Consider the following 27,435-nt stretch of genomic DNA (forward strand, 5'->3'; position numbering starts at 1 on the left):
TCTCATTATAAAATAGGGCTTCTACAATCAAGGTAGTCAAATGTTTGTTTTTTTGTTAGTTTTTTAGGGACAAGACGACAGCGACAGTAGAACTTCATATAAAGCAACAGGAAGTGATTGTGTTTACCGAGCTAACCCAGGAAGCTATACATCTGACCATGCCCCTTTTAGAGTATATCACACACACACACACACACACACACACACACACACACACACACAAAGAGATTCCATGGAACTTAATATTGTGACAGTTGAACAGAAACCTGTATATAAGATAGCGATATATTACATTATTATATCATATTTATATTGAATCCATTGATGAACTTTGACATTTTTTATTTTGCTGGTGAAAGTAATGGTAAACCATCGTCAACCAATTATCTTTAATTAAAGATGGTTTGATCATGCGTTCTGTGGAATATCACAGCATAAATGTGTCTATGTGTGTGTGTGTGTGGGCCTAGATTACATTACGTTTTAATGTGTAAGTCTGTTTTGCAATAGTACACACGCAACGCCAAACCGGCTCACGTGTTAGACCGTTTATTATTACGCAACGATTCAGGGTGTTGAATATACCACGATAGATACGTGCGATTTGAACGACACGAGGCATAAGTCACGACAGGACGTCAAATATAAACGTCAAAATACAACCGAGAGTCTGTTAAGTCGCCTCACACGTCGGGGTAAAGAGAGAGAGACAGAGATGGAGAGAATAGAGAGAGAGAGAGAGGTCTAGAGTATTGAGGTAAGAAAGGTGTTTCAGTAATAATGCCCGACCTACAATCATACAGTTACAATCATTTATTCTCTATTTACAAAACATCCTGATTCACATACACTCGTCCTGCTCGCCTGATTATTCACACACAAACAAAAATAGACCTACCTAAAGGACAACCTCACCAAATGTCAAACTACCTTCATATAATTAGTCCCCACTAATGTTCATGATAAAATGCTACAATGTATTTCTACTCCGACCGCGGGTGCGTTCGGAAATGCGCACCGGGAATGTGGTCTGTTTGTCGAGTGTGGTGGGCGGTGACGTCACAGAGTGCGTTCAGTGTGCCTTATTTACGAACGACCACAGCTGTGACGCAGTCACACCGCACAACCCCAGCTTCAGGGTAGGGTCGCTCAGTGCGGGCACTCGGCACACCCGGTGCGCAGCGCACTGGATTTTCGAACGACAACGCACCGAGTGCACTGAATAAACGAACGACAAGAGAGCACACCAGTGCGTTCAGGGCGCATTTCCGAACGCACACAGTCTCATTCTCATAGTAGGGCTGTGGTCACTTCAGAAACACACCTACAAGTGACATCATCTTTAGACAGATATATATTTTTTTCATTTTTTTTTGAGTGGTCCAAGGAACAGCAATGTCCGTGTCCTATGTATGTAACGCCTATGTATGTGACGTTAATGAGTATGACTATTAGTACCAGTAGGGGCGCTGTTGTGCCAGAAACAGAGAGAGATAGTGCTGTACTGTTGCCTGCTAATGAGAGAGACAGAGAGAGAGAGGAGGGGGGATTTTTTTTTTTCAAACAATATTTCACATTTATTTTTGTTTTGTTTTTAGTTACACAAGAACAACGGCAATGCTAACGTTCCAGGAATATAAAGCCTGCCGTTTCTATTAGCTTGGATTCCCCATTGATGCTGCCACTGGTTTCTGAACCGTCTATATAGCCCTGCTCTGAGACACGAATGGACAAAAATGGTACCATATTAAAAATGAGCATTAGTAGTGAGGACCAATTGTATAAAGATACAGGTTGAAAATGGGTGACGTCGTCCTCAAATGAAAAACTAAAACATAAGATCACGTGAACAAGAGAGCGTAGAAGGGGCCGAGGGGGCTCTGAGACCATGAACCACTGTGGTGAAAGACTTGGTCTCAACACTACAAAAGTGTGAAGAGACACTTTTATTCAGTTGACAACGGAGGATGAAATCGCCTTAACCCATTTTGGGTGCGGGAACCCCTTTTGGTGTTAGCATTTATGTTATGCTTTAGCTATCGAAAAATAGCAGATCTACAAGCTCATAGCGCGCTACGAGCTTGTAGGTCTGCTATTTTTGAAAAATCGAAGAACGACTGACATAGAAACATAGCTTTTTCAGAAAACTGTCAGGATGTAAGAAGACATTTTTAGAATCTGATCTCGGTTGGATCCCCCCCCCCCCCCCCCCCCCCCCCCGCATTATCATCATCATTCTGAAAAGAGTGCAAATTCTGCTGATCAACTCAAACGCTCGGCAAAAATAATGGATGGCGACAAATTGGTAGGTTGCGTCGATGACGTTGTAGATTAAATATCAAGCCAACATTTCATATACATCCATACAGGCCTTCTTGCGTTGTGTATTGGTCAATGTTTCGGGGGCTCAAATCAAGCTCGGTTCCAAACATGGAAAAGGAGGCCTTTTGTGGCAGAATGACATGAAGCAGAAGACAACCATGTCAATAGGAAGTGAAGCTCAACCAGCACTCCATCTACCCTGCACTGACCATGTTCACACAGCGGAGCTTTTGCACTGGCAAATTAACCCAAAACATATCGGAAAAGGAAATATAACAAACTTAATCCTTTGGTCACGTAGGTTAACTTGATTCATCGAGAAGGAAGTTTTTTTTTTTTGTGATTGATTTTTTTTAACGCCATTTATATCATATATTATCAACAAAATTGATTAGTCTGATCTGATAAACCACTTAAAGCACGTAATCGGAGCAAAGGTGTGAAATAATTGTGATATTGATTTGAAGTCGTATCGCCCAGCCCTACACCGTACTGGTATGAAATAAAAAAAAAGCGAAATGGCCGCCGTCTGAATAGGGCCAATAAAGCTCCGTTCGTTCCGGGCACCGATTTTTGGCAGCCCACCATAGACGACAGGGAGCTCCTCGTTTAGGGACGGGAATTAAGAAACCTAAACCGCTAAGAGAATCGGAAATCATTAACCCATTTTAGGCGGGAACCCCTTTTGGTGTTAGCATTACGTTATGCTTTAGCCATTTAAAAAATAGCAGATCTACAAGCTCATAGCGCGCCACCGAGTGGCGCGCTACGAGCTTGTAGGTCTGCTATTTTTGAAAAATCAAAGAACGACTGACATAATTATAGAAACACAGCTTTTTCAGAAAACTGTCATTTTCAAACAGACATTTTTTAGAATCTGATCTCAGGTCAGAATGGGGTTAACCGATCGTATACCTCTGCCGGCAACGCTGAGGATTGGGGTTTCCGGTAGAAGTTTAGTTCAGTGATTCTCAAACTTTTTTAAAATTTCACCCCCATTTTTACCCAGATTATTTGTTTATTTTGTGTCCCGCAACTCTCAAGAGTTCCAGGCCCGTTAAGGGCCCATTATGGACCCCCTGGTGCGGGTCCCTGGGCGGTCCGTGCGTGACTCGACAAACGGTTGGCCACAGACTGGAGGAGAGACGTGTGACATCATTAACGAGCTTAACGAGGACGAGCCTAGAGGAGGACGCTAACAGTACTAGTGCTACCTGAACGATGCTACACTACACAATGACACGAGAGGGGGGGGGGGGGGGGGGGCTACGTGTCACCTCGGCACAAGACAACAACCAGCCACCGTCGGATTTGTCAGGCAAAATTATACGCTTTACAATCATTTTCTTTCTTTACAGTACCATGTAGCCTGTCGACGGAGCAGGTATACAGAACTGTAGCCAGTGGTGGAAAGTCATGAGATACATTATTACAAAACATACATTTAACCACTTCAACCCGGCTATATATACTGTACATTAACCACTTCAACCCGGCTATATACTGTACATTTCGTCCATCTTCTGTAAGCTTACTTACTTTTACTCCAGCACGTTTTGAATTCAGGACGTTTACTTGTAACAGTATTTCTATAGTGCAGTATTAATACTTTTACTTAAGTAAAACATTTGAGTACTTTTCCCACAACCGACTGTAGCTGGTTTTTATCATGTGCCTCACAGAAACATCCCCAACTGGAGTCAGTTACTGCCATGCCCCCCCCCACACACACACACACACACACACACACACACACACACACACACACACACACACACACACACACACACACACACACACACACACACACACACACACACACACACACACACACACACACACACACACACAGGGTATTCAATTGCCAAACAGCACAATAGTTTTTTTGATTATCGATTTGAGTGAGAGCTGGGATTGCATACTGTGCCATAGATCTATGTGGACAGGCACTCTCTTGACAACCATACATACCACGTACACACACACACACACACACACACACACGCACACACACACGCACGCACGCACGCACACACAAACAATAATATTAACGTTTAATTGGTCAAAAAAACATTACAATCACATGCTCTATAATGGAATGTATAGAAAGCCCAAAAGCAGAACTTTGACTCTAGCCAGGACAGAATCCAACAGAGACACACATGGACTCACGTTTTTGACTGTGGTGTGGTTGAAGGTCACAGAGTCAAAGACGCGTTCATGAGTCAAAGACGAGTCTGAAGGTTCTGGTGGTTGAGAACCACCACAGAGAGGTCTTTCTCCCCTCAACAGTTCAGCAAAAAACTAAAAAAGAAAAAAGGTTCTGAAGTGCTTTTCATACATGCTCTGATAACTAACAATGCAACCTCAACTATGACTGCAATCCTTTTGGAAAGGACAAAAAAAAAGAAAAAAGAGTTGCTTTTTTTTAAATAATTATCTTAAAATATATATCCATATATTTGAAGGGAGTCCTGTCAGACCACCCACCCCCCCCCCCCCCCACACCCCCACCCCCCACCCACCGCAGACACCTGAAGGGGAACGGCCAGCCGACAGACACATGTCTCCATATAGCCTCTAGAGAATGCAAAGGGAGTCCATGGCGGCGTTCGGAAAACCTTTAAAAGAGCATCGTGGCCAATTTCTTTCGACCATAATCCGGGGACACGGAAGGCGTCGTTCGCGTCAGATTTTCCAGAACAGGAAGGATTTAGGATTCAGGTTGCTTCAGAAGGCTTTTAGAACAGCGATAGGTTCCTGCTCGGAGACACAGAGGAAGTCATCATGGACCGTTATATAGGCAGGTGCTCTTTCTGACCGCACACATTTTGGCTAGCCTGGGATCCATTCCAGACTGCTTTTTTTCTCTCACTTAGCTTCACACAGTCTGCCTCCTATACAGTCCGTGCCCAGACGAGAGAAAACGACTTGTGGCTTCCGGTCGGTCGGTCTGTGTGCGGAGACCAGTGTTGCAATATATTGTGTTGTCCAATATAAAACTCAGGTTGCTTCCTGACATGCCTATGTAATGGAAAATACGAGTCAAAATAGGCCCCTTGGTCAGACTGAGTGGCGAAGTGAGAAAAAGACAAACGTAGCGAATCAGGCTGGATTCCAGGCTACAATTTGGCAGCTATACCGATTTGGCTTCCATTATACCCACTGAATCCACAGCAAAGTGCAAACGCCCTCTTTCTCTTCGTTTTGGGACATCCTGGATTGTGTGCGTGTTTGTGTCTATTCTCTTTTTTCAAAGCCTTTTTTCTCTCCTTCGGAGTGACCCCTGATCGGGCAGATCAAAGTGCAGTGCTCCAGACAGCAGGTTCTATGTTAGGGCTTAGTGGAATCCACGTTCATTCTCTCTGAGAGAGAGAGAGAGAGAGACCCTCACACACATACTGATAGACGTGTTCCCATGACAGCACACGGAAACGCGTTTGCATTACTATAATTGTGAAGACATTTTAACGATGGCAATTTTATAAAGTGCATTTGTAAGCATTTCTTTTGCCGTTCTTCAACCTCTAAACCTGATTTTGGTGCATAGTTGCGCTCACCGGAAAATAAATCTATAGACCTGCTTATTGTTCGATGCATGCCCCCCGCAATGCAAAGGATGCAACTAAGTATTAAGTTGTCCTTTAACCTTCTTAATGTCTAATCTTAACCCTAAAACCCAACCCAGAGACTTTGGTTGGGATTGTTAAAACCCCAACTCTAAAAGTCTCCATTAACCATTTCTCTTGTGCGGACCAGGAAGGTTGTAGCCAAAACGTCTACTTCTGAAATTATATTATGCTCACAAGTATAGTAATGCAAATGCACACGCACACCCCTCTCCGACTAAGGTCAGATGAGTCTGGCCTCTCCCTCCATGTCAGGCTGTAGGTCACACACTCCGGTGAAGTGCATCTCTTTTCTCTTGGTCCCCTGCTGCAGCGCGGCGGGCCGGGCCCCGCCCAGGCTGGGAGAAGGCTGGGGGGCCCCCTGGGGGGGGTCCGGGGAGGGTCCTCCTCCGCCCGAACGCCTCTCCTTCAGGAAGAGCTCCAGACGACGGAGCATCAGCTTGGGGTTCTTTTTGGCAAACAGCTCCACCTCTGGCAGGAGAGAGAAACACACCACCATAGAGCTTTTTTTTGAGTGGCGCAACCGCTCCGAGGAACAGCAATGTCCGTGTTCACCTATGTGACTATTAGGGATGTCAGGGGTTAACCGGTTAACCGGTTAGCCGACCGTTAAGAAACATCCGGATATTTTTATCAGCTTTAACGGTTAATTTGCATAATAATAAATGCGTGTTCTGATCTTAAATCCCTTTATTTTAGATCGTTTTTAGTAATAGTACAACATAAACATTACAGAGACTGTAGTTGTCACTGTACAATACTTTAAAACAGTTGTCATGTTGCACACATGCCTAAAATTGCTATTTGCGCCGCCCAGCTTGTCGCACTCCAGGCTGCATGAACAGCGCTCGGGCTCTGTTTTCTGCCCCCTCAATGTCCCCGTTCTCTGTTGTACTTCAATGGCTAGTTGGCTACAAGTTACAACGGTAGCTTTGCGGTAGTCAAAATGTAAGCGAGTGACAGCGAGACGAGATGAACACATGTCGACCGTATCAATGCAGAGACCTACATTATTAAATCCATTATTGGCCATTTGGCCTGGAGGGAGAACGTTTACAGCCGCCGCTGCCGCTTCCTCCTCCTTCTCCTCCTATCCGTCTCCACACTGGCACGGCTTACGGCTATCAAAAGTTAGCCATGTGCTATCGATGTTTGAGGGTTTTCTCGTCAGCGAAAAGTCAACAAACGGAACACGGTGACATGCATGCTGATCTTCCTTAATAATAAAAAAGGCTTAGCCCATGCGTCCAGTGGCTTTATAGGTATAGGTTGCTCGGATCTGGACTGGATTTATTTATGTTTTGTTGGACTAGAACCGGCGGACCTCTGTACTGTAGACGCGCAGATGCATGCATCATGCAGATGCGATGCGTTGTTTATTGATGATTAAGCCAGAAGCCTACAACAATTTATTTATATTGTTAAATGTTGCTTTTTTGTTTGTCTTTTATAAAAGGAGCATAAATAAATGTATGCCATTCGTCTACCAACTTTAATTATGTAGCCTGCTATACATGCATATTACATTTGGGGTAGCCTATTAAAAAAAGAAAAAAATCAACCACTATCCGGTAATGAACCGGTTAATCCTAACGGGTAACCGGTTGGGAAACTATCCGTTACTGACATCCCTAGTGACTATGTGTGTGACTATGTGACTATGAGTACCAGTAGGGGCAAAAGTGGCGCTGTTGTGCCAGAAACAGAGAGAGAGAGAGAGATAGTGCTGCACCGTTGCCTGCTAATGAGAGAGAGAGAGAGAGAGAGGGGGGGGGGGGGTTCACACGGGTGTGATTTTTTAACACAATCAGCCCCGGGATTCCTTCAAAATAGGAGCTCTGGGGTGCCGGGAAGACATGGCCGCTTTTACTTTTCATAAATAACAGATCGACAAGCTCTGCTATTTCTTTCTTATATACTTGTGTGTGATACGGTTATCAAGTAGGGTAAAAATCGTTTTACGACAAAAGAATACACAAAAAGTAAAAATCAAGACGCGTCTTCCCCGACGGCAAAAAAAAGTGAAAGGGCAGCAAAAAGCTCCGGGTTGGGTCTTGTGTTTTGTGTTTTACCTTTGAGAACGAAGCCGGAGTCAGAGATTGTCTTGTGCTGGCTCTTCCACAGCTGGTACAGGTGCAGGTACGTGGCGACGTAGAACTCATTCAGCACGCCCACCACCTGCTGCCGACGATTACACTCCCTGCACGACACAACATATAGTTCACTGGCCCTACGCCGCATAACCACAGAACACAACACGACACAACATATAGTTCACTGTCCCTACGCCGCATAACCACAGAACACAACACGACACAACATATAGTTCACTGGCCCTACGCCGCATAACCACAGAACACAACACGACACAACATATAGTTCACTGGCCCTACGCCGCATAACCACAGAACACAACACGACACAACATATAGTTCACTGACCCTACACCGCATAACCACAGAACACAACACGACACAACATATAGTTCACTGGCCCTACGTCGCACAACCACAGAACACAACACGACACAACATATAGTTCACTGACCCTACACCGCATAACCACAGAACACAACACGACACAACATATAGTTCACTGGCCCTACGCCGCATAACCACAGAACACAACACGACACAACAGTTCACTGGCCCTACGCCGCACAACCACAGAACACAACACGACACAACATATCGTTCACTGGCCCTATGCCGCATAACCACAGAACACAACACGACACAACATATAGTTCACTGGCCCTACGCCGCATAACCACAGAACACAACACGACACAACATATAGTTCACTGGCCCTACGCCACACAACCACAGAACACAACACGACACAACATATAGTTCACTGGCCCTATGTCGCACAACCACAGAACACAACACGACACAACATATAGTTCACTGGCCCTACGCCACACAACCACAGAACACAACACGACACAACATATAGTTCACTGGCCCTACGCCGCACAACCACAGAACACAACACGACACAACATATAGTTCACTGGCCCTACGCCGCACAACCACAGAACACAACAGGTTGTTAAGTTCACTGGCCCTACACCGCATAACCACAGAACACAACACCACACAACATAGAGTTCACTGGCCCTACACCGCATAACCACAGAACACAACAGGTTGTTAAGTTCACTGGCCCTACACCGCATAACCACAGAACACAACAGGTTGTTAAGTTCACTGGCCCTACACCGCATAACCACAGAACACAACAGGTTGTTAAGTTCACTGGCCCTACACCGCATAACCACAGAACACAACAGGTTGTTAAAGGGTAAGACCACGTTTTTGGAGGTTTGGGTTGTTTTCTTACCTTATTATGGTCAAACTAGTCCAGTCCAGGAGTTAATTCGCTCCATTGTGCAGTTTTATAGAAAACAGCTCTCAAAGTCACTCTTTTAGCACATGAACGAACGCAACAAAAGCTGATTCTGACAGCTTATGACATCAGGAAAACTCATGTGGTTTTATTTTTAATAAAACATTTCAACGTTGTCTTGTTTTGACTAATTTGTGTAGAAAGAAGATCTGGTAGGTATGCTTACGCCAACCGAATCACTTCTGTTTTCACGTGACGCGGTACTACGATCCGATTGGTCCAACTCTAACTGCAACAATCTGGAACAGCGCACTTCATCCTCCGTTCTAAAAGTATCGTAAGCCTACAAACTTGCCGTGGGTGTCTGTGTCGGGGGTACTGCTCGACTGCAGATGGATTGGGTGCTCTCAGCGTACAACACAGGCAGCCAGCGTGCTTCCTTGTTTACAAATGAAACCGGAAACGGAAGACCGCATTGCAGCTTCAGTGTCTCTCCAAACAAAATAGTACCTTTATAAATATACGTTAAAACATGAAAATAAAACCTCATGAGTTTTTCTGATGTCATAAACTGTCAGAATCAGCTTTTGTTGCGTTCGTTCATGTGCTAAAAGAGTGACTTTGAGAGCTGTTTCCCCGCGACAATGTAAGTCAATGGGCTCATTGGGCTGGTATTTTTATAAAGTTATTTTCTATAAAACTGCACAATGGAGCGAAATAACTCCTGGACTGGACTAGGTTGACCATAATAAGGTAAGAAAACAACCCAAACCTCCAAAAAAGTGGTCTTACCCTTTATGTTCACTGGCCCTACACCGCATAACCACAGAACACAACAGGTTGTTAAGTTCACTGGCTCTGCGCCAGATAACTACTGTGCAACAAGAATGAAAAACATCAATTACTACTTGAGCAAGCAGAGCGCGCAAGTACTAGTTTCGCCGCGGGACTCGTATGCACCGTCCCAGCCGTCCCGCCAATTTTTATGCGTATGCACTGTCCCAGCAACATATACATATGCATAGTATACGTATAACTAGCTCTCAGTGATGACGTCAAAAATATGTGGATTAAAGGACCCAATGCCAGAGTGTAATTGGATTTCGATGGTGACGTAATGACGATATGTTTTAGTGTTGGGAGGATTAAAGGTAATGCTCCTGTGTATACATGTATGTAATCTGGCACCCCTGCCGTATCAGGCACAATTTGCTGGGACGGTGCATACGCATCAAAAGTGGCGGGTTGGCTGGGACGGTGCGTAGGCGCAAAGTAACCACAGTATACCGCTAATCAACTTACAAATTACATATACATAGTATATGTATAACTAGCTCTCAATGATGACGTAAGAAAATATGTGGATTAAAGGACCCAATGCCAGAGTGTAATTGGTTTTCGATGGTGACGTAATGACGATATGTTTTTTACACCTAATAATTAGAAATTTACAGAAAGGCCCTTTCGCCAACCCCACCTATAGGGTATGGGTGCTGATGACGCGGAGGAGAGAACACGCCCCCTGGCGGGAATCAAACCTGGGATCTTTTAGCTGTGAGGCGACGGCACTACCGACTGTGCCACTTCCAACATTTTAACGTAGACCTACTCAGGCTTTTGTGAACACCCCAGACAGTGTTTGTTAATGTATCTATCATGGTTACCTAACATGGCAACATGACTTAGTACTGCATGCTTTTGTGTTGGTGACTCACTTGGATAAGGCCTCCTCTCTGAGCACGTGCAGGGCGATACGTGTCATGTTGATTGACATCACGCTGAAAGGAAAGTTCTGGAACGACACAGTACAACATGGACACGAGGATACTAAATGGAATTACTGTACGCTACTTACAACAGCTAAAAGTATATTATGTAATGTTGTTTGCATAGTTTTTAATTTATATAGTAGAATACCACCTGTGTAAATACATAATTCACTCTTAGAGTTAATTTAACATTGCTTTTTCAATATAAATTGGGGTGCCAGAGATGGAAATGCCATTAAATGGGGACCCATAGCTTAATTCAAGTCATAGAAATTAAAATGTTTGAGAATCAGTGTATAAAAGTCTTCTCTAAATGGAGGTCCCTGACATATCTTTTCAAATGGTGGTCCGCGGGCTAATAAGTGTCAACTCAGGGGTCCACGACATGAAAAACTTTGAGAACCACTGTAATAGGATAACCCATTTTGGGGCGGAAACCCCTTTCGGTGTTAGCATTATGCTATGCTTTAGCTATTGAAAAATAGCAGATCTACGAGCTTGTAGGTCCGCTATTTTTTTTGAAAAATTGAAGAACGACCGACATGGAAACGTAGCTTTTTCAGAAAACTGTCAGGATGCGGAAGACATTTTTTAGAATCTGATCTCAGGTCAGAATGGGATAACGGAGGAGGTCGTCACCTCACCTGTGAGGGATGCAGTGACAGCCTGTAGATGTCCCTGGCCAGCGGCAGAGTCTCGGGGTCCATCACAAAGTACAGTGTGTGCATGAGGCCCAGGAAGCCTGTTCCACGCAGGTCTGTGGCCGGATCCGCACCTACACAGTGCACGCGCACACGCACACGCACACACACACACACACACACACACACACACACACACACACACACACACACACACACACACACACACACACACACACACACACACACAGGCGCCACATTACACTGGGAGGACATATTTGGTGCCGATCGGATCCGGCGTTTGTGACACATGGTGTTTTGTTTGTAAGAAATTGACTGCATCAAAACCGTTTTTGCACATTTTGTTGGCGACCCTTTTGGGTCAAATTGAAAATGCTTTCGGTGATTTGTTGAGTGATTGGCGTCGAATGGACGTTTTCGTTCATGATTTTTATCGAAAGGCACGCATGCCATTATTTGTGAGATTTGGACAAGATCTGTAGGAGTAGGAGCTAAAAGTGTGTTTTTAAGTGGCAGAAAATCTATCTAGGCCCAAATGGGAGTTGAGGGAGTTGATTTTATGACCCACGGTTCAAACGCCACTTGTACATCTGCTATTTTTGAAAATAGCAGATGTGGTGGGAGTGGTCCTTGGCACGAAAAAGTGTGAGAACTAGTGATTTAGAAGAACGGTGTGAGTGCAGTAGTGAACTGCTACCGAAGAGAGATGCTGACCCTGAAAGCCGATGTTCTCCCAGTGTTCTCCGTAGCGAGGGCAGTCCATCCTGCTGCCCAGCAGCCTCTTATAGATGGTCTGCAGAACACGCATGTGGACCATCTGGCTGTTGTCCAGAGAGCCTGGACAACACACACACACACACACACACACGTACACACACACACACACACACACACACACACGTACACACACACACAATGTATTACTATAGCAGTACGGACGTCCTGACGTCACTCGTTCATCCCCTGGGTCACAGAAGTTTTTCTGTGAGGAGAATAATATTGGGTCTAGACTAGGGTGGCACGGGTGCGCCCCGGAACTGAAGACCCGAGCCCCGAACCGAGTCAGTCAATGCTTCATAATGCTTCAGTCAAACCGCCAGGATAATAAATAAAAATAATTAACCCAGGAGCTAAATATAGCAGATCAAGATCACACACACACACACACACACACGAGACAATTAAGAAGACATTAAGAGGCGCGTGAGAAACAGTCCTATAGTAAAACCAGGTGAGTGGTACTGTGTACGTAATGGACTGGACTCACATTGTGCGATGGCGAACACCAGGTCTCTCTCCTCCGACAGCTCTCGGTGCAGCCGCGGAGGGCCGAACAGGAAATGTGTGATGGCCGCCAGACCCGTCCTGTGAATGGTGGGCTGGATGTTCTTCTGCGGGGGGGGGGGGGGGGGGGGGGGGGGGGGAGCGACACACACACACACACACACACACACAAGGTTAATAAAATAAAGCCTCAGTCAGTGCTTCTAACAAGTGTTAAGTGGTCAGATTGGCTTTTCATCAATCAAGCGATCGTGTTTCCCGGCTTGGATCAATGGTATCCTTGAACCCATTCTGACCTGAGATCAGATTCTATAAAATTGTCTTCTAGATCCTGACAGTTTTCTGAAAAAGCTATGTTTCTGTGTCAGTCGTTCTTCGGTTTTTTTTAATGGGTTAAGTTCCATATTTAACAGTATCATATCACAATGAACGCTCACTTTGCAAAGGTTTTAACAAAAATAAGAAAACAAATGCCACTACTGCCATACTAAGGATGTGGTTCAAATTCAGATTCTCAAAAGAAAATCACTTTGTGGGTTTCCATTTTTTTATTTGTGCCGTTGATATTTGATGGAATTCCAGTCTGGATAGAAGAAGTAGGTCGGGGACTCGGGGAGTGGCTTTATTGTCAGGAGTCTGTCCCTGTTACAATGTGCTAGACAGTAGGGCTGGGCGATATGACAAAATCTCATATCACGATATAGAATTTATTTTATCACGATAACGATATACTCACGATATAGCATATTTTTTACGATACCTATTTTTTTATCTAAAAGAATTGATTTTTGTTCAGGTCGAGTACTTTACTGTACTTGGGCTGTACTGTACTGTACTGTACTGTACTGTACTGTACTGTACAAGCTCTCCTCCCTGGCCTCTGTCTGTGTTAGGCTGCACAACAGTGACACTTGGTGGTGACAATAGTTATGCTATTTCCGTGCTCGGATACAGGGACAGGGACACACATAGCTGTCTATAATGGTTGCACCACTCAAAAAACAATTAAATTCACATTATCCAGTCTACTTATATGAATATAATACTGATGCCCTTCCCATGCACAGACAGGCCCAAAGCAAGTACAAAAATATTACAAAATAAAATGTATATAATAATAATTAGAGGCTGAACTCAATTGTTCAGCCTCTGTAGACATTTTTAAAGCACAGCTCAAGACCCACTTCTACAACATTGCTTTTAATTGATCTTTTATTTTTTGTTATTCATGTCCTCACTGTATTGCATCACTGCTTGTTTTTTAATGTCGTTGCCTTGCTTTTCTTTTTTTCTCCATTGCTCTGTAAAGCACTTTGAGAGCTGCATTTCATGTCATGAAAGGTGCTATACAAATAAAGTTTTATTAGTATTATTAATAATAATTATTATTATGACAATTAAAAAGAAAAAAGAAAGAAATAAGACGTTGCCATTCAGACACAGAAGTACAGGCCTGTGTCTGCATTAAATTGGCTTAAGGAAAAAATAAATATCTCATGTCACAGTTTGTCACTACAGTTGTTTCAGTTCATTTAAAGGTATATTCAGTGATTTCACTTAATTCAAATATCACTTCTTTTTTTGTTTTGTTGTGATAATCCTCCCTACTATAGAGTGTGCTGACCATATCAGGAGTTCCTCCCTGTCCCCAGTTAACCCCTGGGGGTCAAAAAACCTTAGGTTTCGTTTTTGACTCTCTATCCTGATTGGACGAAAGGCTGGGTCCCACAGCCAAAAACGAAACCTAAGGTTTTTTGAGTGAAATCACTGAATATACCTTTAAGCTCTGTATAGGGAATCAACATGTTCTGTTGTAGTTATAGTTTAGTTTGTTAAAGACGTTGGGCAGCTTAACGATGTTTAATTGACTACAGGCGATAGAGTGAGAGAGAGTGAGAGAGAACGCGATCTTGTCGTCAACTCTCCATGCCCACAGCTGTGCGTATATGGGAGTCTGGGACGAGTGGGGCTTTTTCTTTTCCTTTTTTTTTGATGATCACAACAAAGTCAGCGTCTTGTGTTGTTGTTGTAAGCTGTTGCTGAATTAAGGACTTTTCAAATGGAATAATTTATTTGGAACAATAAAACAAGACAGACACGCGTGACGCAGCAGGAGGACTGCACAGGTAAGAGGAACGTCTTCGTCTTGGAAGAAGTTTGCAGTGCACCCGACGACGGACAAGCTTATTGTTCAACTGTGTAAAACATGCGTGGCTCACGCAATTTATCAATTTGACCCAACATGAAACCTGCATTTATAACAGTGAATGACCGGTTACTTTAGGGCGCGTTCGGAAATAGCGCACTAGGCGCACTGTGCAATGCAAACTGATAGATGAGTTCGCTCCGGTGTGGTATTTCCGAACGTGCCCCTTACACCGCTCTGAATCTCGTCAGCCATCATCATCATCTCCCTCTTTTAGGTGCAAGCACCACCTCGGCTTGTGTTGTGGTCGTGTTGGCCTTAGAGTATATAATAGAGAAGACATCCGAAAGGTGTTGGCTCACTGTTTTCAGTGCGCGCGGTGGGCTGCTGGGCATGCCGTATATAAGCGCTGTGACGTAAAATACTGCCGTAAAGCGAAACGGCGATATAAGCGATATAGCTTTTTTTTCGTGATAGACATTTTCTATCGAAAATACGATATATATCGTCATATCGCCCAGCCCTACTAGACAGAGCCTCCCGGGAGATGGGATTGCTGGGGTGGCTGCGCCACCACACCTACAATCAGCTCCCAGTACTTCCCTCACGACTTGCCACACGCCAAGCCGTGCCTCTCATACACCAAGGTGGCGGTGCCCGGGATCGAACCCGTGAACTTGGGGTCCAAAGGCGAGAGCTCTACCAAAGGGGTGCATACTTAGTTTAGACTAGTCATTGGTTAGACATGGGTTAAGGTTAGGTTTAGGTGTGCTGCCCCTGTGGGAGGTTAGGTTTAGGGCGAGGGTTTGAGATAGGTTGTAGTTGTATAGGACTAATGACTGGTCTAACCAATGACTATAGTCTAAACCAAAAACTGTCTAAACTAAGTACTGCACCCCCACCAAAGACTGAAGAGGCACAGACTTCATTAGCGCAATGGACTCCAAATCCTACAAATGGTCTCTTAAGTAGGCATGGTTTGCTCCTGCCCTTGCCAGGACGTCCTTAACAGAATACATTTCTCTTTCTCATCTTACCAGGTCATCTTACAAGCTCATAGCGCGCCACCGAGTGGCGCGCTACGAGCTTGTAGGTCTGCTATTTTTGAAAAGTCGAAGAACGACTGACATAGAAACATAGCTTTTTCAGAAAACTGTCAGGATGTAGAAGACATTTTTAGAATCTGATCTCAGGTCAGAATGGGTTAACAGATTTCTATGTCATCTTACCAGGACGTCTCCAAAGTCTGTGGTCTGGAAATGCTGCAGAGCCTCGTTGAAGGAGATGAGAGGGACTGGACCGCTGTCCTCGCTGAGGAGAGCTGCTTGAGGAGAGCATTAAAGAGTTAAAAAAAATGAAACAAGACTTCAGTGCCATTCTAAATTAAACAAGACTTCAGTGCCATTCTAAATGAAACAAGACTTCAGTACAATCTAAATGAAACAAGACTTCAGTGCCATTATAAATGAAACAAGACTTCAGTGCCATTCTAAATGAAACAAGACTTCAGTACAATCTAAATGAAACAAGACTTCAGTGCCATTCTAAATGAAACAAGACTTCAGTACAATCTAAATGAAACAAGACTTCAGTGCCATTATAAATGAAACAAGACTTCAGTGCCATTCTAAATGAAACAAGACTTCAGTGCCATTCTAAATGAAACAAGACTTCAGTGCCATTCTAAATGAAACAAGACTTCAGTACAATCTAAATGAAACAAGACTTCAGTACATTCTAAATGAAACAAGACTTCAGTACCATTCTAAATGAAACAAGACTTCAGTACCATTCTAAATGAAACAAGACTTCAGTACCATTCTAAATGAAACAAGACTTCAGTACAATCTAAATGAAACAAGACTTCAGTGCCATTCTAAATGAAACAAGACTTCAGTACAATCTAAATGAAACAAGACTTCAGTGCCATTCTAAATGAAACAAGACTTCAGTGCCATTCTAAATGAAACAAGACTTCAGTGCCATTATAAATGAAACAAGACTTCAGTACCATTCTAAATGAAACAAGACTTCAGTGCCATTCTAAATGAAACAAGACTTCAGTACCATTCTAAATGAAACAAGACTTCAGTACATTCTAAATGAAACAAGACTTCAGTACCATTCTAAATGAAACAAGACTTCAGTACCATTCTAAATGAAACAAGACTTCAGTACCATTCTAAATGAAACAAGACTTCAGTACAATCTAAATGAAACAAGACTTCAGTGCCATTCTAAATGAAACAAGACTTCAGTACAATCTAAATGAAACAAGACTTCAGTGCCATTATAAATGAAACAAGACTTCAGTACCATTCTAAATGAAACAAGACTTCAGTGCCATTCTAAATGAAACAAGACTTCAGTACAATCTAAATGAAACAAGACTTCAGTGCCATTCTAAATGAAACAAGACTTCAGTGCCATTCTAAATTAAACAAGACTTCAGTACCATTCTAAATTAAACAAGACTTCAGTGCCATTCTAAATTAAACAAGACTTCAGTGTGATGTAGTGTCTCACCTGGCTGGTTGCACTCCACAGCCTCCCACTCCTCTCTGGCTTTCTCCAGCTCAGAATCCTCCTCTGGCAGAACAGAAAACAAGAGGGGGGCAAACGGTGAACGGTTTAAAGCTAAATAAAATCTCACCGCTGAAATATTTCGGATGGCCAAGTCCTACAGTAAGGAGCGTCGCATTGAGAACTTGTAGATCGGCTATTTCCCCTGCGCCACACGCTTCCATAGAAGACTGCTATGGAATCCAAATGACTGAAATCAGTCGTGGCGACTGAGAACTTTAAAGGGATGGTTCAGATTTTTTTAACTTAAGCTGTATGAAATACTTTCCATTAATATAGCGGTTGCAACTGTATTAACTGATTGCCCGAGTCCCGTGATGGGAGTTCTGCTCTGGTTTTGGTGAAATATTAGTTAAAAGTAAAAGTAAAAGTTAAAGTTAAAGTTAAAGTTAAAAGTTAAAGTTAAAGTTAAAGTAAAAAGTAGTTCCGGTCATTTTGTGGGGGGCACAGGGGGCCATGCAGTAAAAGTAAATTAATCCACAAAACTAACGTAATTTGCATTGTTGAACTATTTCTAATATATTAGTGCAACTTTCGTTCATTTTTACCTCTCTATCACACGGAACTATGTTTTTTGTGTGCATATCACTACGCCCAAAAAATAGTTCCATGTGATAGAGTGGTCAAAGTTGAACGAAAGTTGCGCTAATATTTTAGAAATGGGTCAACGATACAAATGACGTTAGTTTTGTGGATTAATTTACTTTTACTGCGTGGCCCCTTATGCCCCCCAAAAAATGACCGGAACTACTCTTTCAGCGCCACCTGGTGGTCCCCAGTTTAGGCTTCGAGTGCCAATTATCCCATTACAAAAAAAGAAAGAATTTGTAATTCTATTATGCATGTAATGTGCATATCATCACCTGTACACCAGATTAGAGGATTTTCTTATTTTTTTAATTCCCAAGGGAAGACGTCTTGTCGTCCGTGGCATCCGGTACTTAATTGGCAATTAGACGTCTTGACATTTATGGCTCTTTATTGACCAAAACCAGAGCAGAACTCCCACCACGGGACACGGGACATCAATTAATACAGTTGCCACTATATTAATGGAGTCTAAAAAAATCTGAACTATCCCTTTAATCCCTCACAGTACAAACGCAACTCACCGGCTGCGGCGCACACTGGTGACAGGTAGCCGTCGACCCAGGCTGCAACGGTACGGCCTTCGTCACCACTGACGGACGCCCAGTTCATTCTCAAGAAAGTGTGTCAGCGTGCTGTCCGAGTACTGTACTGTACTGTACTGTACTGTACTGTACTGTACTGTACTGTACTGTACTGTAGGATACGTAGCCTGGCACATTGCAGGGACCCCAGGGAGGTACAGACCTGCAAGGCCTGTCATGTATCTAGGAAACAAGGAGCCATCTCCACTGGGAAGGACACCCAGAGGACAGCGCTAGACTAAAAGGAGAGAGGTGTGTGTGTGTGTGTGTGTGTGTGTGTGTGTGTGTGTGTGTGTGTGTGTGTGTGTACTGTGTGTGTGTGTGTGTGTGTGTGTGTGTGTGTGTGTGTGTGTGTGTGTGTGTGTGTGTGTGTGTGTGTGTGTGTGTCTTACCTGCAGCTTTAGGCGCCTCCCCTCCCATGGTCAGTGTCTGCAACAGGCCATTCTGCTTCAGAGCTGAAATCTGTGAGGTAACAACACCACCAGTTATATTCATATGTTCCCAATGTTCAATGTCAAAAACACAATTAAATTGTTAATCTCAATTATTTGCATAACAGTTATTCATCAACTTCAAATGTTATGGGCGTCAACAAACGTTGCGCGCACGGTGCGAGCACTCTCGGTAAGATATAAAGACCAGCTAACACAGGAAGCTGTGTAAACGTTCCCTAAAATACCCTGGACAACGCTCCACACGTCCCAGACTCTTCTCCCTCACGACTCCCGAACTGTGGAAGAAACTCCCCATTGCAGTTAGAAATACAGACACACTCAATTTTCCGCTGTAATCTGAAGACTATAACTTCGACATACTGCACCTTAGCCATAGCACTTGCACTTTAATTTAGATATGTTATGTAGACAGATGCCAGGTTCATTTGTTGACCTGGCATCCGTTTGAATGTACAGATTATTATTTTGAGTGTGGACAATGGCCCTAAAGCTAGCTCTCCGCCGCACCGACGTCCAAGACGGTAAGTGTTGAAACACGAATCTATGTGTGAACTGGAGGAGAAACAAAACAAGAAAAACAAAGGAAAGACTCACGGGCAGGGATGAGAGTGGTGCCGTACCGCTGGTGGTGTGGTCCTGGATGTTATGAGCTGTTAGCACTCCATTCATGATCTACACACACACACACACACAGTCACACTGTAGATAAGTGGTTCTCCAAGTGGGCTATAGAGCGTCGCAGTCCCGCCCCCCTTTCAGAACGGCGAGTGGCCCAGGAAATAATTCCCCGTTCATTTTTCCCATAGGCTTTTCAAAAAGTATTTATTTAAAGACGTTTACACCGCGGACAATGCCAACTCAGCTCGTGACAAATCCTGACAATAAACACAATGTTTTGGGCAGATCAAATAATTAGAAAGAAGAAGAAAGAGAAGGCAGGAATCTACAACACTTTTTGTTTTGTTTTTCTTCCGACTAATTATTTGATCGGCCCCAAAACATTGTGTTTATTGTCATGATTTGTCACGAGCCGAGTTGACTTTGTCCGCGGCGTAAACCCCCATGAAAAGCCTATGGGGAAAATGAACGGGAATTATTTCCTGGGCCACTCGTCGTTCTGAAAGGGGGGCGGGACTGCGACGCTCTATAGCGGTCTGAACCTATAATTCAAGATTTGCCCGGGGAAAAAGTGGTTGTAAGTCTGTTTCACGTTTCAAGACTAGAGGTTTTAATGAGCGTCATGCTTGGTACAGACATGCATAGAGCAAGTTCTGTCAGGGAACTCAACCAATCGTAGAGCACGTTCCGTTAAGGAATCTCAACCAATCACATACTCACTTCATGATATAACACCCGAGAGAAGTTGCATTGCTCATTCCTCGTTTGTCTTTTGCGTCTTTAACCCTTTTTGGGGCGGGAACCCCGTTTGGTGTTTTAAACATTATGTTATAATTTAGCTATTGTAAAAAATAGCAGATCTACAAGCAGACCTTGTAGGTCTGCTATTTTTGAAAAATCGTGAAGAATGTGGCACAAATTTGGAATATATATATTTTTTTTAACTCAAATCTTTGCTTCTGGTGGGGGGGGGGGTCCCTGGAACAACATATTTTCAGACGGGGGTCGGAGGCCAATTACATATAATTTGTGGGGTCCTTGACATGAAATATTGCGCACCACTGATACAGAAAACATAGGTATTTCAGAGAACTGTCAGAATTTAGAAGATTTTTTTTATTTTTTACGTCAGGCCTAAATGGGCCTAAAACTGCTGCTCACCCTCCACCACCCCAGCCATAAAAACCTCTCACCAACACACACACACACACACACACACACACACACACACACACACACACACACACACACACACACACACACACACACACACACACACACACACACTTCAGGTGACATGTCGTACTCACAAACTTATGGTTGGAGTGTCCGTTGGTGGTCCCTTCCTCTGGTTTAGGGTCATGGGACAAACCATTCAGGCCCTGAGGAGGACGGGGGATTAGAATAGATGCTCACAATAAATATACATTTAACCCATTTTGGATTTTTTTTAAAAGGCTTCTAAACCCTGACAGTTTTCTGGAAAAGTTTTGATTTTTCAAAAATAGCAGACTTACAAGCTCGCCACTCGGTGGCGCGCTATGAGCTTGTAGATCTGCTACTTTTCAATAGCTAAAGCATAGCATAATGCTAACACCAAAAGGGGTTCCCGCCCCAAAATGGGTCAAGTGGCAGGACAGCAATGAGCTGCTAATTGCATAAAAGCATAACATCATATTACATTATATTTTTTTACAATAAAATATGTAGTCACATCTGTAGTGCGGCACGAAGCTTTAAAAATCTAAAATGACAGTTATGACACGGATGCTTTCGCGGTTGTAATGGGGGTTACTTGCGGTCAGGTGACAGATCCTTACATCAGTGTGTTGCGCCGCGACACCAGCGTCTTCTTCCATTGCATACGTGTTGCGTGTGTGTGTACGTGTCGTCAAGCGTGTCCTCCAGACCCCGCCCCTCTAAAAGCCTCCCAGGTCAAGGGTCGCCAACGCGGTGGTCCCAGGAGCCCATAGGAGGAGCGCCATGCCAGCTGCAGAGGATAACGAGCGCACCCGCTTCAGTCCCAGCATCCACCGTCTCTGACCGTCCGATCTCAGAACAGCCTTATAGCGCACCAGCTTCAGTTCCCAGCATCCACCGTCTCTGACCATCTGATCTCAGAACAGCCTTATTGGGACACGGGCGTCTTCCAGGTTACGCTCATCATCATATTCTTCGAGCATAATCCTCTTTATCTCTCTCTCACTCTCAGTGTTCCAGAAGCTGCCTCGACGTTGTGTTCAAGTGGAGATGAAGGTGATGAATTGTGTTCTCTTGGCCGTGGTGTTGGCTCTCTTTCAGTGTGTGTGTGTGTGTGTGTGTGTTTATGTTTGATTGCAGATGCACGGCCTCCCGGACGAGCTGATTGGAGGAGAGCGGCCCTCCGGGACCTGCTGATTGGAGGACAGCGTTATCCGTTGATGCAGGAGTTGTTTCCTGGAATCTTCCCGGCTTCCTGTCCTCCACAGAGCCACCTGGTCAGTAGGCCTCGCAGTAGGCCTGCAGGTATTCAGTACAGTTAGTTTAATAATAATAATAATAAAGTTTATTTATGAAGCGCTTTTCGAGAACAATGTGTACAACGTGCTTGACAATGCCAAGGGATAACCAACAACAATCAAATTAAATTAATAAAACAAACAGTATGAGACAAATAATAAAACCAAAGCATGCATAAATGGACATGAAAAACGAGTAACGTGATTGAACTAAGGAACCACCTGGTGGTCAGTAGGCCTGCAAGTATCACTACAGTTGGTTAAATTAAGATTAGAACGACCTGGATAGCATAGGCCTGCAAGTAGCCTGGCCCAGCCACCGTGATTTCTAGTGTAGAGGGGCGGGTGCCGCCATGGATCACGGCGCTGAATAACCCATTCTGACCTGAGATCAGATTCATACGAGGTTTCCACTGGACACACACTGGTCTGGTTAACCCATTCCGACCTGAGATCAGATTCTAAAAATGTCAGTCGTTCTTCGATTTTTCAAAAATAGCAGACCTACAAGCTTGTAGCGCGCCACTCGGTGGCGCGCTATGAGCTTGTAGATCTGCTATTTTTCAATAGCTAAAGCATAACATGATGCTAACTCTCACTTCCTAGACCAGGAAATGTGGCTCATTTCCACAGGCTTTAATTTCTTTAGCAGAATGCGAACGAAAGATAAACGCCTGGGTACCAAGGCTAGCCTGCAAGTATCAGTACAGTTTAGTTGACCATTCATTGTCACAGAAATAATTACATTTTAAGTGTTTTATGGGGGTTGACACTAAGGTCTCAGAGGCACTTGCCCGTTAAGCAAGTACAGGTCATGTTCTACTTGCCCTCAGGTCATGGCCACTTGTATAATAGCGACCGATGGTCGCAGTTAACTATGGAATCAAGCATTTCCCGTCAGTGTGTCAGGCACAACATATGGACATGGTACCCAGGTCTCGTGACATCATGTGACCTCATCAGGGATGGAGATGTGGAGACCCTAATGCCATAGTAAAAAAAAAAAAATTCCGGTCGGTGCATTTGTGACCAAATTGTTCGCAATTCCGAGCCCTGGCTTGAGAAAACTAATGGCTTTCGCAACCTGGTGATGCCGTGAGCTTGTAGATTAGCTGTTTTCGCCGGAGTGCTCACTGTGTGTGTGTGTGTGTGGTGGGGAGGTGGACATGGTAAAGAGATAGGGAGACACGCAGAGCGCTCTGACCACGTTCTAGACACGATCTATCTCGTGTTGTATTTATAGGGAATTGAAGACGATTGCATCCCTACGCAAAATGTGCACTTGCCCGGTCAGGCAACCCAGTAGCAAACTTCATCTGCCCGACCATTTTATTGACCTGACCCGGGCAGGTGGGCAGGTGTTAGCGTCATCTGCTACTTACTTTTGATGCTTTTGTGGGATTCTGTACTTGTATGGTCAAGTAGTGTAGGGCGTTAAAACACAAAAAGTTTGAATTAAAATTATGGAGATTAGCGGTTTTTGCCCAACAGAAACGATATAAATAACACAGCGTCACACAAAAGCATCAAAAGTAGACCCACATTGGCCTGGGCCGTGGCTCAGCGGTCCAGGCACCTTGGCCGGTAGCCCGAGCCTGGCAGTGTGCCGCGGGTTCGACTCCCGATCCCGACGGCCTTTACTGCATGTCACTCCCCCATTTCCTGTCAGCCTACTATCCCTCTATAAAATATATATCAAATAAAGGCGAAAGCCGAAAGAAAAACAAAAAAAGTAGATCCACATTCTCGAACCGCGGCACAAAGCGACACGTTTTTTTGTGTTGGATCTGCCATTTTTGCCATTGTTGAGTTTGAATCCTGCAAAGTAACAGTTTAGGACATAGCGTATAATAATAAGGCTTCCTCCCGAATGTGGACATGCAGGCTTCCTTACCTGTCAGAGCTGAACCCAGGGCGGATAGATGAGGCATCACTTGGCAGGGCTGGGCTCCCCCTGTCCAAGCCCCTGTATCACTGTTGGCACCGAAGAGGAGGAACCGGAGCGCCACCTAGAGGTACCAGGACACCGTTGCTTCACGTGCAGGCTGCCACAATGGGCCACCGTGTAGTTTAGGTCTTCAGCCTCGCCCTTGAACACCACACGTTTAGTGCAACGAGTTGTTCATGGACTCATGGGTAAAAAACGTCCCGCTGTCACCGCGCAGAGTTGTTGTCATATGTCCAAAGAACTGTCACGCATCTGAAAGCTACAGGACAGGACAATAATAAACATTTATAAAGCTAGGAGAGGACAATGATAAGAATTAATATAGCTATGGGACAGTACAATAAGAAGAATTAATAAATACTGAAACTGTAATAAGGATGTTTCGGGTATTATCATTCTAAACCGATGTTAAGATATTTTTTAAATGGAAGAACTACAAGAGAAGGGACTAAATTATTTGGCAACTATGACATACATGTATGTACAGTCGCCTATGTATGCATGCACTGTATGTGTAATTTCCAAGTTATACAACAATCAAGTACTTTCACAGAGCGAACGTCTAGCTGTCTGCGAGTAACAGAATTCAATAGGCCACCAACAGCAGCGTAACACCACAACTGCCCTGGCTATCAGTATTCAGTACAGTAGTGACGTTACCGATATAGCAGTGTTGCCAGGTCTGCTTATTATAAGCGACTTTAGGCTAGTGTAGTTGCCTAATTGGGATTGCTTCAGTTTAACCCGGCCCTTGCAGATCTACAAGCTTAGCTGATCTACCAGTATAACACAAATATTAGGGGTGTCACTCACTGCCTAGCACAAAAATATTTTCAGATGGCGTCTCCTCTGCCAAATACATTTTACATATCATGTGAGGGTCTATTTGACATAAAATGTGTGAGAACCACTTGCTCTTGGACTGACGGACTCAGTCTAAAAACAACATTAGACCTGGGTTCAGTCAGTGTTGCCAGATGGATGATAACTATTGTAGTTGTACTATAATTTTACACTTTTTTACGAGGTATATCAATAATGGCTCAATTTAAGTGTATGATAATTTCACCATATCACAAAGAAGTAGGAAATAGGCCGGGAGTGGCTTATTGTCGGTATCAGCCGGTAACACGCGGGAGTCTATCCCTATTACACACAGACGGCTCCAGAAAATTGTGACTGGGGGTGCTGGCTATTTAGAGGGGGGGTTACATAGAAGTCAGTCAATTGGGCTTGTTTGGAAGGGGGCTTAGGGGGGCAGTGATGTAAATAGGTTTGCAATGTAATGGACGTGGTCTTTTAGATGGATCCCAGGGACATTTTATGAGTCCTACTTCAACGACGTTAGAGACAGTACAGTACTGAGTACAGTATTGCATCCCCCAGGACCCCCGGAGGGTGACATGATTGCGTTCTTTTTCTTAATTTAGTGAGTTTAAGGATGCAGGATGCAGGCTGCAGGATGCGAACACATGAACTTGTGGTCCAAAGGCGAGAGCTCTACCGAATGAGCTACCCGGACACAACAAAACAAATCTGAATTTTATAAATTCCTTGGGTGCTGATTTGGGATCCGGTTTGGCTTTCAAAATAAGTCATAGAATCAGTAACTTTTACCTGTACTTGGAGGCATTTAAAACACCTAGTCTTTCTAGTGTTGTTTCAGGCTTTTATTTTTGTAAGGTCAAGGAAGATGTCTGTTTCCAGGCATCATTTGTGATGCATTTTTTGAGTCTCAAACAAGGTTGTTTCTTACAATAAATATGTTATTTTTTGTGAAATTACAGATTTACACCTGCGATTTCTCTTTTTTTGGTTTAGTTTTCTTTTGAATATGGTCATTTTAAGCCTCTGGTACAACAATTTTACATTTCCCATCTAACAACACTGGCTAGGTTGCTTGTTTCTCTCACAACATCTGGCAACACTGCAACCTAGCTAGTTAAAGCTAGCAATGAATCTCTAGCAGCAACAAAGCATTAAACCCTAACCCCGACCTTTAAAACTGAACGCACGTTTGACCCTGCGCCGGTCAAACTAAAACTAAACTAAACGTGAACATGTGAATAAAGTGAATTAATAATAATTGCGAACTGTATTAAATCCAAAGTAACCAGTTCAGTTCAGCTATGTACCAAGTAGATCTGGTCCAGCGACTCTCCACTGCTCTGCCAGCAGCAGTGCCATTCCCTGACTGTAACCATTAATGTGCGAGGTCTAAACTGTAGTAAAAAGAAATTAAACGGTTTCACCAGTCACCGAAACAAATGCACTTTTATGGTGTTGTTGATAGACTATTCTCCGCGGTGGGAGAACCCCAGCTTGGCAGCTTCTGTCTAAAAATCCACTTTTTGGCCAGAGAAATGTAATGATATCGACCAGACGGATACAGTTTTATTACTCAAGTGCGCCATCTACGGCTCTGGTCAATAGAAAAAAACCATAGACCAGATCTGTAGGCGGCGCATTTGAGCAAACAAAAATAATATTCAGTGCGTTTGATAGGTTTTATTTTCTGCCCAAAGTGGATTTTACACAAAAGGTGGAGGTCTGAGACGTTTCCCACGGCGGAGAGCAGTCTTTCATCGTCCCTTCGTTTCGGTGACTGGTGGAATCGTTTTCTTTATGTTCTATTATTACTACGGTTTAGACCTCGTACTTTAGCGGACGTTTCCGTCCAGAGTTATTGTGTACACTGACTATCACTGATGGAAATCTCTTCCACAATCCACAGCACTATCCGCCGATCATAACCACATCTCTGTAACAACACGCACGGTGCGTGACACCGTACTAAACAAATGCATGCAACAGCGCTGCATGCAACACACTGTCCGAGATATGTTTTGACTAAACAGTGAATCATTTAGAAACTAATACCTACAGTTTATGTGATTGTTTCTCTCTCCCTCCAATCAGTGCTTCCTTCCCTTCCCCCGTCCAGGCGTCCACTGGACACAGTCTCATTCCAAGTGCATTCTGGGAGTTGTGGTTTCCT

At 43.9% G+C, this 27,435-nt stretch overlaps 1 protein-coding gene across 2 annotated transcripts; it reads right to left on the minus strand.

The window, feature by feature from the left end:
- Positions 1–5,679: 5,679 nt before the first annotated feature.
- elmod3 (ELMO/CED-12 domain containing 3) lies at positions 5,680–27,380 on the minus strand. 2 transcript variants are annotated; one of them, XM_083783939.1, is made up of 15 exons: positions 27,322–27,372; positions 24,384–24,696; positions 22,119–22,490; positions 21,812–22,054; positions 21,302–21,373; positions 19,968–20,045; positions 19,311–19,380; positions 17,690–17,752; positions 16,393–16,484; positions 13,001–13,124; positions 12,448–12,570; positions 11,716–11,846; positions 11,018–11,094; positions 8,024–8,151; positions 5,680–6,422 (listed from the first exon to the last, which is right to left on the minus strand). In XM_083783939.1, exons 4-15 carry the CDS (start codon positions 21,848–21,850, stop codon positions 6,175–6,177), a joined length of 1,245 nt encoding a protein of 414 aa, XP_083640065.1. In that variant the 5' UTR covers positions 21,851–22,054; positions 22,119–22,490; positions 24,384–24,696; positions 27,322–27,372; the 3' UTR covers positions 5,680–6,174. The 2 variants fall into 2 exon arrangements, with proteins under 2 accessions (XP_083640065.1, XP_083640066.1); XM_083783940.1 differs by having other exon boundaries at positions 21,812–22,490; positions 27,318–27,380.
- Between the last annotated feature and the right edge of the window lie 55 nt (positions 27,381–27,435).

Source organism: Protomyctophum parallelum (genome assembly GCF_964188405.1).
Source record: "Protomyctophum parallelum genome assembly, chromosome: 15".
Classification (NCBI taxonomy): domain Eukaryota; kingdom Metazoa; phylum Chordata; class Actinopteri; order Myctophiformes; family Myctophidae; genus Protomyctophum; species Protomyctophum parallelum.